Source organism: Fundulus heteroclitus, chromosome 2, assembly GCF_011125445.2.
Source record: "Fundulus heteroclitus isolate FHET01 chromosome 2, MU-UCD_Fhet_4.1, whole genome shotgun sequence".
Lineage (NCBI taxonomy): Eukaryota > Metazoa > Chordata > Actinopteri > Cyprinodontiformes > Fundulidae > Fundulus > Fundulus heteroclitus.
Genome location: NC_046362.1, coordinates 16,906,722 through 16,922,711, shown reverse-complemented (window position 1 = coordinate 16,922,711; position 15,990 = coordinate 16,906,722). Strand labels below are relative to the sequence as shown.

The window sequence follows — 15,990 nt, the reverse complement described above, 5'->3', positions numbered from 1 at the left end:
TCTGACATTTACATCACTGTCTACATCTCCTTGAAGAAACTTGTTTAACAGGAGTTACAACAATATTTAACTTCACTTTTTATTGACTCTGAATTGATACTGAATCAGTTATTGTCACTTCACTATATTCAATTTCTTTATCAAGTTTTTTTTTTTTTGGGGGGGGGGGCTAATTTAGCAAGACACAAAAAAAGCCATGCTAACAATCTAAAACTAACAAAGCAATTACAAATTTGAGCAAAAGCAGCTGTAAGAAGTTCACCTAAATTAAGCAGTTAAAAAAACTACTATCAACTTATTTTTTAGTAATAAATAACATGTAAATATATAAACATGTTTGTGTAAAAACAGCAGCAACATGTGTTTGGCTAAAGTGAAGGGCAGGGCGCCCCCTCCTTTTACCGGTGTGTGCCCGTGGGCAATGTATTTCTTTAACCGCCCATGTAACAACCGTTTGTTGGGGAGTCTCAAACTTTAGCAAGTTCAAGTAAGCGCTGTTTACGCAATTCCTTGTTTAAAAAAAAAAGGAAAGAAATAAAAGAAAGAAGAGCCTGGCGCTGAAGAAGTTATACGGTTAGACAGTTATTTGTGTGTTAAGCAGACATTCGGTGGGAAACATATTTGTCGTTAGCCGCCGCTGTCGGCTAAGTTAGCTTCACGCAGCCGAAGAGGCTAACGTGGCTAACGTCTGTTAAACGTCCGCAGGAGAGAGCCGAGAGAGAGCATTGTGACTTGGAGGAAGGAAGGAAACTTGATCAGCAGGATCACTGCGTTCTGCTTGCTGCTGCTTGTATGCGCACACAGCTAGCACACTTCGCCAGCTTGTCGCCGTGACGCGTCCAGAAAAGGTGACTAAATCTTAAGTGCGCGGTGTGATATTTCACACTTTTTTCGGTTATTAGGTATGTTAACGTGTAAGTGTTAACGCGTCGCTCGGCTAGTTTTGCGGTTTCCAAGGGGTGTTAGCCCGTTAGCAACAAACTTCTAAAGAAGTTTTGTTAGTCCAGTCTAGCTTGTTGATCATCTAAGGAAATACAAGCGGACCGGTGTTTTTCTTTTTCTTCTTTTTTCCACTTCTTCTTCTTCTCCACACGAACCCCCTGTCGGAACCATAGGCGACCGGGGAGCAGGACTCATGGCATCGGACTTGATGGAAAGTGAAGCGGCGCTGAAGGGGGACACGGCTTTGAACAATAGAGCAGATTTTGTCACACCCAGCAGGACTCATGGGGATTTGGGACACAGACAGACGCCGAGTCCTTCGTCTTCCGGAGTGTCGGGAGAGCAGGAGGAGGAGGAGGAGGGGGGCGACGAGGACTTTCAGGTTAACCCAGCCTCGGCGGTGGAAAATGGCGAGAAGTCGCAGGAAGAAAGTTTGACCAACGCGAGAGGGACGGCGCCGGGAGAAGCGCAGAAAGCGCCGGGAGGAGGACGCTCTACCCCGGTTAGCCTTCCCAGGTCGCACTCGCCACCTGGAACTACTGGAAGGTGTGTATGTCGCGGGGGGAAAGGGGGGGGGGGGTTCTTTTAGGTGTTCCCCAAGTGTGTGGTTTCACATTGCGCCAGAAAGCAAATCGATATAACTAAAGTACACGTCATCTCCTAATTTTAAGCGGGTTGGAAGTTTTTGTTTTTTTTTTATGCCAGAAATTCTCCAGCAAACCGTGCGAGGCATCCTGAAAAGAACCACCGTCCAGTTATTAGGGCTCCCATCTCCTCTCGATCCCACCGTGTTTTTTTTTTTTTTTTCCACCATTCCTCCTGTTTGGTCCAACGTGAACTTCTCCTTTTAAAAGTGTTACAGAAACTTCGTAAACATTTAGAGAAGTGAGAAAGTATCAGCCCACGGTACAGAAATAGAAAATGCTCATGGCATCTCTCCGTGATTTTAAGTATGGGTACAGATAATGGTGTTGTTGTTGTTGTTTTTTTTTGTTTTTTGTACTTGTGCATTTTAAAATCACGCAAACTTGAAGCATTTATTACTTCATATAAACAATGTTCAAAGCTAAAGGTCAATAGTAAGAAGTAGGAGCCAGAAACAGCTGGTAGAGGCTTCCATGTTTTCTGTTTTTGTTGTCTTTCTTTTCGTTTTTTCCCCAACAATCACTGGTTTTCTACCTTCTCCCTGTATTGTAAAAAGTTTTGAGTCCACCTTATTTATTTATTTACACATTTTGCTTCCAAGAAGCCAAATGTCGCATTTATTGTAATAATAATAATGATGATGCCAATACAAATACTAATAAATAACAATGGTAGCATACATTGCAGTCTGTGGGATTCAAACCCAGAAACATGCGGCCTCTTCTGGACGCAAAGCGCCCCGCTCTTACCCACTAGGTCACCTCTCTCCTTTTTAATGTGTCATTTTAAAAATTAGTGACCGGTTTGTTTACCATTTTAAGCCCTGTCCTCCTAAGCTACCGTTTTCACCGACACATCACCAGACAACCATAACAGAATCCCGACTGTCTCGTGTTTGTGTTTTATCAGGGGTGTATCCCAACGTCCACCTCCTGAAGTGATGCTGGCTTCCCAAGACCAGACAGATGTGAACTGTGTTTTTATAGCACTGTATCACCCCTGTGTTGTTTTTTGCTTTTCCAACTGTAACAAAATCTCACAAATCACAGTTGGCGTTTTTGAAGAATCTTATCGTAGAATAATTCAGTCCAGGCTTGATTAGTCCGTATGATTCAGTTTATGTTTGTGTTTTTTTTCTAAAACTCGTCCTAGTGCCCAAAAACTCCTCGTTAAATGCTTTCCCAAACAGAAAATCGTCTTGATAAACAAACAAACTTTGATTCAAAGAGTCTGAATCGTTCGTTCTCTCCTTTCTTGCGTCCTTCCTCCTAGTTTTTAGTTTCTGCTGGTACCGCAATGCAAACCCGACCCGCTGTAAACACGTCTGGGATGAATTCAAACTCAAAAAGGACTGAGCTGTATGGGGGGAAAAAAGACATTTTATGTGCTGGAAACCGGTTATAATTTCTTATTTCAGCGGCCCGTTAGAGATCGTCGCACGCCTTTTTTTCAGGAAACCTCTGTGCGCGCGCGCTTGTGGGGGTGATGGCGAGGCCGAGAACTTTGGAGGTTAATCGCGCGGATAAAAGACTCGCTTGTGAAGCATCTCACGCAGACGTCATCGCCACAGTTTGACTTCGCCTTGACATTTCCTTATAAGTTGCGTCGCTCCTTTTATGCAGCCCTACCAAAGCCCGGCGGCAGGGTTCAGGTTTTGTTTTAAACCTCCTTAATTTTGGCTCACCTTTAGTCTGTCCACTCGGACTGCAGCTTTCCTCTGCAGGAAGCAATCTTCCTGTTTCAGCTGGTTTCCCCCCCCCTCCCCCCCCCCCCTCAGGTTATTGAGAGATTAGCGCTAGGCAGAAGCATACATGGGTTTATTCTGACATGTTGAGTACAACATGTGTGGAATTGCTCTTATGAGCCCTAATACAGCGCCTCAGTCCACTAAAGGGAGCTCTGGGAAGCAGATGCCACGTTTAGCATTAGTCAGGCTTGTGGCTCCTAAACTAAGCTCTTAGCAGAAGCTGGTAAGCTTTCAAACAGCAAAGGACCCGATGAGGAGACCAAGCTGTAACTTTTGACTTAGTGCTTAAACAAGGATCTAAATTATATTGTGCCATGTTTGCTTTCAGAGCATCTGGCAGGTCATATCCTGGTATAATGGAGCTTTGTCCCGTCTTCTTGTTTACTGCTATGGTTACGCTCCGCACGCTGCTTCGTGTCAATGCGTAAACAAAGCCGTGAGAACATCCCCAACATCAACAATATCTTTATAATTAGGTTGCTTATAGACAACAGTAACTCTTCGCATATACATATATATACATGCTTTTAGGGCTTGTTGCGCATGCCGCAGAATCAGTTCAACATCTCAGATCTATTGCGAAAGGAAAATGTCAAACGTAGACGGTTCAAGGGTTGTTTCAGGCCATCAGCAGAGGCTGCTGTCGGCGAGCCTGCAGGACGCTGTAATGCAGCGTGGACTTTAGGAGAGGCTGAATTGGTCTCTGTTTCCTTGGTGAAATGATTTGGTTTCATTGAGCTCTGATTTAATCGTCACAGTGCCCCTGCGTCTGTGGGGGGGGGAACAGGCTGCTAGTGTCTGACGCAGTAACCCCAAAACGAATGTGGCCGTGGCGATTTGGCAAATCAGTTTGACTTTAGGACTTCCTGGCTGATCTCATTAAGACTTTACGCATCACCTTTCAAAAAAAAAAATAAATAACCAATTATGGGTTTAGATCGTGCTGATGATCAGCGTTGACCCGCTCTTAAACTCAGCCCATTTTGTGCTACAAAAGACCTTCTCTTGTAGCAGTTAGGCACTGCTGATTATCAAGTGTTCAATTCTTGTTTGTGTCTCTCTGTCTACCCCCCCCACACACACACACACACAAACAGCTTAGAGAGGCAAGAGTCGGTCGCCACGACGGAAGCCCGTCTGAGAATGGAAGGAGTTGAGCTGAAGGAAGAGTGGCAGGACGAAGACTTCCCACGGTATTGACGGCCCCCCGCGCATCACAGCTCAGGATAAGTTCTATATAAGTTCTAATGTGCTGAAGTTAAGACGCTGTTCCTGCCTTTAGGCCCCTCCCAGAGGAAGAGGAGCTGGACGAGTTCTTTGCTGGAACCTCTGAAGAGACAGACCCTGGTAACCCTAACACAGCAACGCACTGCGACATTGCTGCAGAAGTCTTAAACTTTTACATCGTAAAACATGTCATTTCAGTTGGTTTAAGTTTTTTTCCATCTTAAAGTTAAATCATTTAAAAATAAATAAATGTAACCCGTGCTTAAGATGGCTTCACAAATAATAGAGCTACTAAGCGTTTTCGTCTGTCTCAGACTACGCAGTGAACGGAGGCAAGAAGGCGAAGAAAAAGCTGTCCGCTCCAGACATCAGTCTAACCCTGGACCGCAGCGAGGGTTCGCTTCTCTCCGATGAGCTGGAGGAAAGCACGGAGCTGGATCTCGATGAAATAGAGACCCCGTCCGACAACAGCCAAGAGTTTGAATGGGAAGGTAAACGGCAGCGTCCTTAGCTTTTAGCGCTAATGTTGGGTGTTGTAGCACTGCTGTTTTTTAATTTGCCTTACTAACAGAAAAGAATGAAGAGCTGCAGAAGAGAAGCGGCTTAAACTTGGTTCTGTGATTTTTATAAATGGTTGATTTTTAGCAGGTTTCCTTTGGGAGATTACTGCCTCACTGTGTTGAAAATGCTGTTTGTTGTTCCTGTGTTCCCTCATTGCTGCGTTCTTCTTTTTCACTTGGAAGAGTTGTTTCCAATGTGTGCCTGGAAACAGGCTGCAGTCCAGCAGCAGCTTTTTCCCTGTCTGTGGTAAGGCCTCGTGGACAGACTTTAATATTTCTCTGCAAACCGCAAGTCAATCAAATCCTATGATCCCAATCTTCAATTGTTTAAACGCCTTTTTCTCTCTCTCACGTTTGACTCTTTGATTTTGTTTTGATTAAATTTTTTGGGGTTTGTTTTAAAAGTACATCTTCCAAGGTGTTAAGGGCTTCTTATCGCCCTGGAAACGGTTTAGTTTAAATATATGAGCTATTTTATTGTTTTTTCTCTGAAAGTATGGATTAATGAGAGTAGAAATGGATGCAGGTATCTTGAATCTGGTGTAGATGGACTAATTGTTGAACAGTCTGAATATATTTGTGTCAGTGAGATTTACTGTGAGATCATCCCAACAATTGTCTTAAAGTTGGAACATTATGCTGCTATACGTGTATAAAGTATAAACAGCAGTTCCTGGACTGTTGCTGTGAACAAACATTTAGTTGAAACCAGATGTATGCATACACCTAATTTTTTTTTATTATTTTTATTTTTGTGTGATGGTAATTGAGGAGGACCCTTTATTTTAGTTTTATCAGCCCTCATCTCACTCAGGGCAGTTGCAAACCATAATCTGGCTTTAAACGTCACTTTTGATGGGTTGACTTCTCCTTCCTGAGTGGCTTTTCAGCGTTTGACAGTGTAAGACGCGTTTCACTGTGGATAACCGTCTCTCTCCAGCTTCAGGCTGCATCCCTAAAAGAGTCTCTTATTATTATGGCGTTATGCAAATGGAAATAATTTTGCTAATCCTAACTGACCTAAAACCAGAAAACTTTCGTCTGATTTGATGTCAGACGGCGAGAGAGAAAAATATATTTTACGACAGAGTATTTAAATATCTGACTTCATCTGTTAATGATTGACATTTTTAAGTGTCACAAGATGTTTCATGTGTGTTTTATAAAAAAAAAAATGCCGTTTTTTTTTCTTCCTAAAAAGGCCTGGAAACAGAATAAATCGGGGCTGTGATTGTTGGTGTTTTAATCTGAAAACAAAGCATGTCAAGAGATCCAGATGATCAAAATGCATGTAATTGGAGCATGAGGAAAATAATCCACAGATTTGAGTGTATGTTTAATGATGAATGTTCTGATTTGAATCACACAAATCACCAGATCGTTGTTGAGGATTAGCTTAAGATAGTTTATATATAACAAATGTATTTCTTTTTCTCCTTCAGACGATCTTCCTAAACCAAAAACCACAGAAATACTGCAGAAAGGCGTAGAGTCCGTCCAGGAGTATTCTGCGTCAGAAGAGCGGGAGGAGGGCCGGCGATGGAGGACTTTCCGTATTGGAGATCAAGATCACAGAGTGGATATGAAGGCCATCGAACTTTACAAAAAAGTCATCAGCCACGGGGGTCAGTAGGTTTCTTCCGCTACGCACAAAGATTCAGTGAATTGAGTTTTATTTTTGATATTCCAGGTGGATTTCTCCCTGGTTTTTTTTAACGTTTGACATGTTGTCTGCAGGTTATTATGGGGACGGTTTGAACGCCATAATTGTCTTCGCCGTTTGCTTCATGCCTGAGAGCAGTCAACCAAATTATAGATACATCATGGACAATTTATTCAAGTAAGTGAACGACCCCGGGCTCTCAAGGCCGGCGTTTTAAACCGTTTTTTTGGTATTGAGCCTTTTTCTGCTCCAGGTACGTCATCGGGACTCTGGAGCTGCTGGTTGCAGAGAATTATATGATCGTGTATTTAAATGGGGCGACGTCTCGGAAAAAGATGCCGACCGTCGGCTGGCTCAGGAAGTGCTACCAGCAGATCGATAGGAGGTAACTCAACACGGTCATCCTAAATAGAAAAATGACATCTGGAGACTGGTGCCGCTTTGACCTTTATTAACCCCTGATCGTTCTCTTGGTACAGGTTACGGAAAAATCTCAAATCATTGATAATCGTCCATCCCTCCTGGTTTATTCGCACCCTGCTGGCAATCACAAAACCTTTCATAAGGTACATTTAGGCTTAAGTTGTTTGGAATATTGAAATAATGCAAAATATGTGTATTGTTGTACCTTTTTTTTTGTTTTATTTCGCAGCACCAAGTTTACTCAGAAAGTCAAGTATGTGTACAGCTTGACAGACCTCGCTGAGCTCGTTCCAATGGAGTATGTGTCCATACCTGATTGTATCAAACAGTGAGTATTTAACACACCCGTGCCGTTTTATTCCCATGCAGTGTCAAACTACGGCTGAGGCTGTAAGAGGTCTTCGGTTTAGGCTCCGCTAGTTACATGTATACCTATATGCAAGTTAGATACCCAGCATGGCCTTTATTTTCCACTCCTTTGCAAAGGTATTCATCCCCTAGAACATCTTTGCATTTTGTCACTTTACAGCTTTACACACGATAAGAAGATGGCCACAGCTTGGGTTCGCCATTGTGCCTTTTTAGATGTTCAAAGCCTGGGATATCGTTGTATAACCTAATCCTGCTTTTAACCGTTTACGTTTATTCATTTGACTTACAAATAAGGAAATAACAACGTAGTTGATATCAAAGCCAACAGTCAGCCACTGGCCAGAGGTGATGGGGTGGCTGTAGAACTGGAGTACAGCCATAGAGGGAAGAGCAGAAACGGATACAGTAGACGGGGTGGGGAAGTACAAGGTCGGCGTTATGGTCGGAAATGCTCTCCGAAAAGCTGAGTCTTCAAGAGTTTTTCAAAGATAGACAATGCAGGTAACGGTTGTCCTGGCAACAGATTTGTCCCAACCTGAGGTGTGGGTCTCTGCAGCTCCTCCAGAGTTACCGTGGGCCTCTTGGCTGCCCTCTTTGATTAGTGCTCTCTTTCTCCATGTCGTGTCTGCTCTGTTTCTGAGTCTTCCTGAGGCTGTTTACTAATGAGCAGTAAAATCCAGATGTTAAACTTTTACCTAACAGCTGGATTTATGCTGGGAGGAAAGCACACACAGGCTGCATCCGAAAAGGTTTAACTGGTAAGAGCCAAAGTGGAAGTGCGTCAGCGGTTGCCATAAGTGCTGTCAGTAAGGAAGGAGGTAGGAAAAGGAGCCTGTATGCTTCCTTACTTAGTTACTTTAGCATAGGAACCTCGTGATGTCGCTAAGAGGCCGCAAGGAATCCCACAGTCCTCTGCGAGACATAAGTTATAAGAACAGCCCACCTCACGGATATTAACAGAAATGTCCGGAGAGAAGAGCGCCGATACTGTAACAGTGTTACGGCAGGTTTAAATCGAAGGAAGTTATATATATATATATATATATATATATATATATATATATATATATATATATATATATATATATATATATATATATATATATATATATATATATATATATATATATATAAAAATGTCTAACTTGCGTACTTTTGCAGTTATCAGAAGGCTGTAGGCCTGGATTCGACTCATCTTCTGTGTGTTTCCGTCGCGTAATGGCATACGAGTTAAAGGCTGTCCGAAATGGGTACAGCAGTCCGCAGCTCTGTTCCTCCCCATGTAAAGTTCTTACTGTTGACCCCATGATCAAGTAACAGGAGCTAGGAGCTATAACAACATTTCAGATGCAGCCACAGGCTGGTTCTGTTTACTAGATCAACTTGTGATGGCAATTATTTTCATTTAGGGGTATAGGAGTTAATTAGGACCAAGTACAGTTGCATAGCAAGCCTGAGATTTTCTAAAAATAAAAAAAAAGTCATAGATTGTTTTCCTCCATACTGACTGTTGACAAAAAAAGATTGTTTGTGGTTGCTGTACGAAAAAAGTGAAAAGGTTCAGCGGTATGAATACTTTTGCTGGGAGCTGTGTGTGCGTCACAAATACAAAGTGTAAGTATTGAATATTGTGTATTTGCCACACAACCGGGCAGTGTCAGCATGTCCTGGTCATCCACGATGATCTGTTAGAGCTGCCAAATATATAGTCAGTAGTTTTTTTTTCTACACCGTTGCATTCTTATGTGTCTAATACTCACATTTATCATTTTTGATCATGACTTTAATATATTGTTTAAGTATGTTGTGAAATATAAAAAAAAAAAAAAATCAAACAGATGAACATATCTATTGTTACAGGCCTATTAAGTTGCCAGGTACCGTATATATTCTGTCACCATCTGATTCACATCCAATGTCAAGCATCAATGTTTCTTTTTTGTTTTAAGGTAAAAAAAAACTGGGTTTGACTTAAATTTATAATGGAGTACGGTGCAGAAACTTAGATCTCAGATCTAACTCGATCAAATATTCTTTATGATCAGGATCAACTCTGAGCTCTAACAGCAAAGTTATGCCTGAAAGACTCTACAGCATCTTTTATCCCTTCTGCCCATCGTCCCTAATCAGCATCCTCATCCTCCGTTTTCTGATTGACTAGGTCCAAATGAAAAAGTCGTGTCTGAGCTCCAATAAGTTGTTTTATGCTGGCTGTAATAGGTTGTGAGTAAATACCTGAAGGTTGTCTGATTCAGAGGACTGTGATATAAAAATCAATTACAAATATTTTTTGAAATTATCTGATGTTCACTCCCGCTGCATGACTTATTTACATTGCTAAATACGTCACGCTGAGACCTTCCTGTGGTTATAGCTCGACACGTGAAAGTTCTTTTGTCATCATTCTATCAAAAGTCCTTCCCAGAAACTCTGGACAACGATATTCTGCACGTTCTGATCTGTTGTTGCTGTTTGGTTGTCTGCGTTTTCTCTGCTTAAACCAGTTTTCCTGCCCCTCCTTAAGGTTTGACGCCGAAAAAAATAGGAAAAGCAATAAAAGGTATTTGCACTTTCACCAAGAGTCAAGTCTCTGCATCTTTTTATATTTTATGAAACTAACACTAAAATGATCAGGTAGCTTGCAGAAAGACACACCAAGGCACCTATTCTTTTGAAGGAAAGATCAGCTACTTTGCAAATTTCTACTGATACGATTTAAATTCCAAAAAAAAAAAAAAAACAGATTAAATGACTGTTTGCTCATTAAAATAGGTGGCTTGGTGAATGTTTAACCAGCTAAACTCTTGTCTGAGCCAGCAATGTAAAGTAAGCATTATTTAGTTTGTTTTTATTTTTTTAATGATCTCAGAATATCATCCATCTGTACATTATGTACAAGGCTTTATTCTTTTAAAGCCTCTTTCAGAAGCTGCTGTTTGTTAGCCAATTCATGCAGCAATGTTAACAGTTGATAGGAAGGTGATTGTGTGCAGATTGCCTTTATGTCGCACTTACTGGCTTATTTCTTGTATGAAACAAAAACAGGTTTAGAGTTGATGCAGTTTACATTTGGTAAGTTCTTTGTTGGAGTTAGTGCTACCAGGAACTAGTTTGTCCTCGTCATTGCGGTGTGTGTGGTTGCACTGTTGCACATTAACTGTGTCCTCACATGGTAGTCAGTAAGCGGCCCTCACTGAACGCCCGGCTTGTTCACTCTCACAGCTTTTTTTTGCATGACTCACTCGCTGCACTCCTGCTCCCCACTGATGTTTTGGTAAATAGCAGAGACCTTGTGTCAGCTTTGCTAATGCACTCTGAAATCTACTGCTCATTCCTGATCGTTGATTAATGTCTAGCTGTTGAATGATTCATTGGTGTAGTTGATTGAAAGGTATATCCATATTGTCGCTCAGGTCCCTCTGGGGAGTTTTAGAACAAAAGTTCTTGTGAGGAGTTGCCCACTGCATTCTTAATGACATTACGAATAACAGAAGCACCTAATGGTCAGCCAAGTTTTTTTTTTTTAGTCCCATGTATTTTCACCAATTTTTTGTGAGATTATAGAATTATTAGAGACATATTTTTAAGCATAACGTAGTATAATTATCCATTTCCTTTGTTTTCTGTTTAGTGGAAAATCACTACCTCTATCAATTAACTTGCAGCACTATCCTACTTTTATTGGCATGAAATATTAAGAGGTACAAAGAAATCGGTGCACAAGTTAAAATCCATTAGAAACCCAAACGCATCGATTTGATCTACCTGACTTTCCAATAAGCTGGAAGTTAGAATCACAGGAACAATCAGTCCATTAAAGGACATTGGTATTTATTTTTTTAAGTAAACCAAAACCTTGTCACAAACACTTATTAATTTTCTATGTGACCTGAAATGTCAGATTGCAATCTGTCTACATTTACCTTTAGGTGAGCCACCAAAAAAATTGGCATTGGCCTGCAGAAACTCAATCGGTGCAACTGTGTTGCTTTAAAGAATGTACTTGAAACACAAAGTCTAAAGTGATTTCATCCACCACACTTAATGAGCTCCATGTTGCTCTTTAAAGGATTTGCATTTTGAAACAAAGGATGAACATTGTAATGCACCCTTAGTAGGGAAAACTCCCATGTTTAGTTTTCATAGTTATGATGGTACTGATCAAATAGATACCATCCCGGTTTCACAACAGTCCTGTCACTTTGAAATGTTTCACAGAATTGACCAGGAAATGTCCGGGAAGGTGGAGATTGCCGCTGCCGCTGTTCCAGAGTAACTGCCCCGCCCTGCAATTTGAGGAGCAGAACAGAAACGGATCTTTATAACGCATGTCCACGTTTAAGTTCTGCCCGATGTGACAGTAAAACTTCTTTGTCAACCTGGAAAGTGCCTTTTTGACTCAATGCTGCCTGTTACTTTGTCAGACATTTTTTTTGTGTACTTTTTTAATTTTATTGTCAAACCTAACTGTCAACACTTTGCCCACATGCTGTCGGGGATGTTTTAATTGTTTGTTTTTTTTAGTTAGTCCCCCTGAAGCCTGGCTTCTGTTTCTTAGTTACAGATATATTCTCACTTATATCCTCACTTTATTTAACACACTCTGTTACAAGTGGTTGTTGCATGTTCTGCCCTATTACATTGAAATATATATTTATATTCAAAAGATGTCAAAGCAGAGAAATTAATATATTTTTATGAACTGATTTTTAAACTACAATTTCTAGGTCTCGGATTCACTGAGTGGCATTTTATGGAAAGTATCAACAGCACCTTTTTCACTGTTCACTGCTGACGTTCTGTTGAATAAAGCCGTTTGTCGCCCCTGACTCGGATGTCCCTTCTGGCTTTTGGAGAGAGAGCCTGAAGCAAATTTTATTAAATAAATATCACAAGTTACAGTGTTTGTACAAGATCTTCATTTTGGGCCTTAAATGTTTACGTTTGAGGCTTAAATTTTATTCAGCTCCATCTTGCATGTGTGCACTTGTTGATTCAATGTTTTTTGTTTTGTTTTTTGTTTTCTGTCAACGTAGTTATTAAGACAGTTTTTGCTTAAACTATAGTGTTAATGTTAGGTCGAGGGTTAATCCACCATTAGCTCAAAACGTCTAGAGGGAGGTTTTGCCAAAAAACAGATAATTACAGCCAAAACCTGTTTCAATACTTACCGTATATACAGTAAGAAGGCATCAGGTTTCTAATTTTGGCAATATCCCAGAGGTGAAAGAAGGAAATTCTACAAACCTGTTTAATAGTGATTTAAATTACCTGTCCTGGCCAAAAATAACACCAAGGTGTTTAATTGTATTACTGGAGACCATCCAGATTATGTGATTGACTAAGCAGTTTCTCTTACTCTGGTCTAAAGACAATAACTTCTGTCGTGTCTAAATTGAAAAGCAGAAAAGCTCATCCAGGTTGTTATGTCGACTTGATGTAACGTGTGCAAAGCTGTTTCTTGAAGGAAAATTATCCACAATACTATTGTCTTGTTTTTTGACTCAATCTAACTAGTAAGAAAAAGAAAACATCCCCCAAAAAAATTATTCATGCAGGTATTGTTTTAACTCTTGAGCAGGAAGTATTGCTGCAAAATCACAAAGACTCAATGATTCATTTTGTTTGTCAAATATTATTTCCTGTACTGTAGTAAAATACACACAAAATACAGAATTCTATACAATCATAAAGAATATATAAACATTACATGAGATCTAACAAGATAAAAAAAAAGAATTTCCCAAGAAATGTGCACAGCTGTGAACTGTAGGCTAGCTACAGGAACTCAATGGCACTTTTTATGTGGATACAAGAAAGGGAGATTTGGCCACACATTCATAACCTGACTCGCCAGATGTATTTCGCTCCGCCTAGCTCCACTCACATGTGAGTGGAGCTAGGCGGAGCGAAATACATCTGGCGAGAGCCAGGTTAACACATTCATGGCTTGGAAACAAAATGTTCTATATAAGCCAATTGACACTGTTAATTGGTTTTATTTAACCAGGTAATTTCAACTCTTTAGACTTCTTACTTTAAAAAATAGCCAAAAGGCAGAATATTTTTGCACAAAGAGCAATTCAAACCTATATAGTTAATAAAGTTGTGCTTTTTTTCTTTTAAACATCTGATAATAAAGCAGAAGTGTTATTCTTACTTGAGGTCATCACACCATGAGAATGTGCAAAAAGGCCCATGCCTGACCTCAAACTTGACCTTCAGTGGAAAAGGGAAAAAAAAAAACATCTCAACATAAAATACATATTAGATTCTACAAGACATTTGGATGTTGCAGGGAAGCCAGGGAGTCATGATCCAAAGCTTTAAAACGCAGAATGGACTCCAAACACCTGATGGCAATATCATCAACCTCTGGGTCGAACTTATTTGCAAAGAGGTGCTGCTGACTCAGGAGCCACAGGAGGTCCCCAGCTCCGTACACACAGACGGCTCTCCTGTAGGCCCCCGTGCACGGGTAGTAAGGAGCTCCTTTGTTCACGTCCCCTGCTAGGTAAGACCACTTGACGGCCCGGGCGAGAGCCTGCATGTCCGACACTTGGTATTTGCTGTTTGCGGGCGCCGATCCGGGAACAGAAGGCATCCTCTGAAGAGTGGCCCACATGTGCTCGTCTGGGCTGTACGTGTCCTTCTCCCACTCCATGAAGTTCTGCGCCTCTCTGTTCCGCATCACATATTTCACAAAGGCCCTCGAGACCACAAAGTACGCGTTTCCCGAGAACATGGGGGTGCTGATGGGCGGCGGGCTCTTCCTCTCGCCTGTCCCCCGGATGGTGTCGGTGACCTCGTAGTGGTACTCCCAGCGTCGTTTCTTGTGGCTGCTGGTTTGTTCGGTCTCTAGGCTGTTCCTCCCGTTGAGGAATTTCAGAGCCATCACCATCTCCCTGTTGGTTTTGATGGGAAAGTCTGTCCCACAGGTGTTCAGAAGGTATCTCCATTGGACGTCGGATTGCAGCAGGTCGTTCATGCAGTTCAGGTCTGCCTGCACTCGGGACCACGAAGCGTACACCACTCTTTCTAATTTGCTAGATATGAAGACATTGGGAAAGCAGGAAACTATGTTCTGAACAGCCCTGTGAAAATCCGGAGAAGACTTCTGGTCAACGTGCACACAGTACACGTTTTGAGGAGCGTAAATAGATCGCAGGAGTCGTTCAAACATCTCGATCTTATTGTGGATCACCATGGAGAATGCAATAGGAAAATTTGCCTCCTCCTCACTAAGAGGCACCGTAATGAAACCTCTATTCTCAATGTAAGCTGCACAGTCCGCTGTTGCGTTGTTGTAGAATTCCTCGGTAAGAGCCGATTTCTTACTCCTGGAGCCTAGAAGCGCTTCCAGTTTAGCCATTTTGCCCTCCACGTCTCCGGTGATGACAGCTAAACAGGCAGGCAGGTCCGAGGAGAACTGCTCAGGTAGATGAAGATCAGAATGCAGACTTCTATCGAAGGCAGTTTCCCACAACAATGAAGAAATCAACACACACGCAAGGCTGAAAAAGACGGTCGTCAAAAAAATCCACCTTCTGTGGAGCTGTGGGAAAGTCATCTCTTTGCTCAGAAGCGACGGGGCAGGTGAGCTGTCGTCAAGGCAGTTTCCCGTGTGGAGGAGAAGATGCGGTACTGAATGACCCACACGTGGAGGTGTGCCAGGAAAGAAAGGTGTGACAGGACGGTCTAACCAACTGCATCCTTGTTTTGTTTAAAGATCGGTGGTTTGCCCACACACTGAGCAAATGTAGGACCAGAAGCTTCTAAGGAAATGAATGTGGATTTTTGCTGTTGTTATAGGGGTGTGAGAATAAATATTAACATTTACAATCTAAATCATGCAAAGTTATTTTCTGATGTTCGGTTTCACAAATACCCTTTTTAATGTTAATTAAAAAAAAAAAAAGAATATAGGTACATTTACACAAATACGCAGGTAGTTTTTCATTGAGTGCTCACATGTTTGTCTAACAGTGTGCATTGTACAGATACAGGCACTTTGTAGAGTGTAACTTACAATATAAACAAAATAAAGAAAAGAAGACCATAGCTACACTTCTGGTCAGCTGTTTACATGCACTCATTAGGGGCATAAATGCCATTAATATGGGGATATTAATGATGCATTAAAGGTAACTGTTTTCCCAGGGTGGAATCGGTATACAACACACAATGTCAGTGAGTTTTGAAAACTAATCGGATGCACAAGTTTGGATTTATTGTTGATTTTTAACTCATCCACACAGTGCAGACACTCCACTCACAGGTTAAAATATCTACAACCACTATTCACGCCGACTAAAACTGGTGAAATGATCCTCAGCAGGTTGTATCTTTATCAAACACTTTGTTTGTCAGTAACAAGCTTCTGGCACATTTCTGAGTGGATATTCGACCTT

General features: G+C 41.4%; 2 protein-coding genes across 4 annotated transcripts; one reads left to right on the top strand and one right to left on the bottom strand.

The window, feature by feature from the left end:
- Positions 1-445: 445 nt before the first annotated feature.
- bnip2 (BCL2 interacting protein 2) lies at positions 446-12,480 on the top strand. Of its 3 annotated transcripts, none has more exons than XM_021320951.2 (12): positions 446-848; positions 1,116-1,488; positions 4,432-4,527; positions 4,617-4,681; positions 4,876-5,052; positions 6,564-6,746; positions 6,859-6,961; positions 7,038-7,169; positions 7,264-7,350; positions 7,437-7,535; positions 10,104-10,139; positions 11,798-12,480. In XM_021320951.2, the coding sequence occupies exons 2-12, from the start codon at positions 1,136-1,138 to the stop codon at positions 11,853-11,855; spliced, it is 1,389 nt and encodes a 462-aa protein (XP_021176626.2). In that variant the 5' UTR covers positions 446-848; positions 1,116-1,135; the 3' UTR covers positions 11,856-12,480. The 3 variants fall into 3 exon arrangements, with proteins under 3 accessions (XP_021176626.2, XP_012726910.2, XP_012726911.2); XM_012871456.3 differs by adding an exon at positions 10,625-10,651 and having other exon boundaries at positions 451-1,488; XM_012871457.3 differs by lacking the exon at positions 10,104-10,139 and having other exon boundaries at positions 455-1,488.
- Positions 12,481-13,182: 702 nt separating this feature from the next.
- On the bottom strand, positions 13,183-15,982 carry gcnt3 (glucosaminyl (N-acetyl) transferase 3, mucin type). The gene has a single exon (XM_012871458.3). It carries the CDS (start codon positions 15,147-15,149, stop codon positions 13,854-13,856), a length of 1,296 nt encoding a protein of 431 aa, XP_012726912.2. The 5' UTR covers positions 15,150-15,982; the 3' UTR covers positions 13,183-13,853.
- Positions 15,983-15,990: the final 8 nt, after the last annotated feature.

Bases quoted from the DNA above. Each gene is read 5' to 3' on its own strand.
- bnip2 (XM_021320951.2), top strand. From the start codon at position 1,136: ATGGCATCGGACTTGATGGAAAGTGAAGCGGCGCTGAAGGGGGACACG. The intron at 7,170-7,263 runs GTAACTCAACAC...CTCTTGGTACAG, and splicing joins TACCAGCAGATCGATAGGAG to GTTACGGAAAAATCTCAAAT. The intron at 10,140-11,797 runs GTATTTGCACTT...AATGTTTCACAG, and splicing joins AATAGGAAAAGCAATAAAAG to AATTGACCAGGAAATGTCCG.
- gcnt3 (XM_012871458.3), bottom strand. From the start codon at position 15,149: ATGACTTTCCCACAGCTCCACAGAAGGTGGATTTTTTTGACGACCGTC.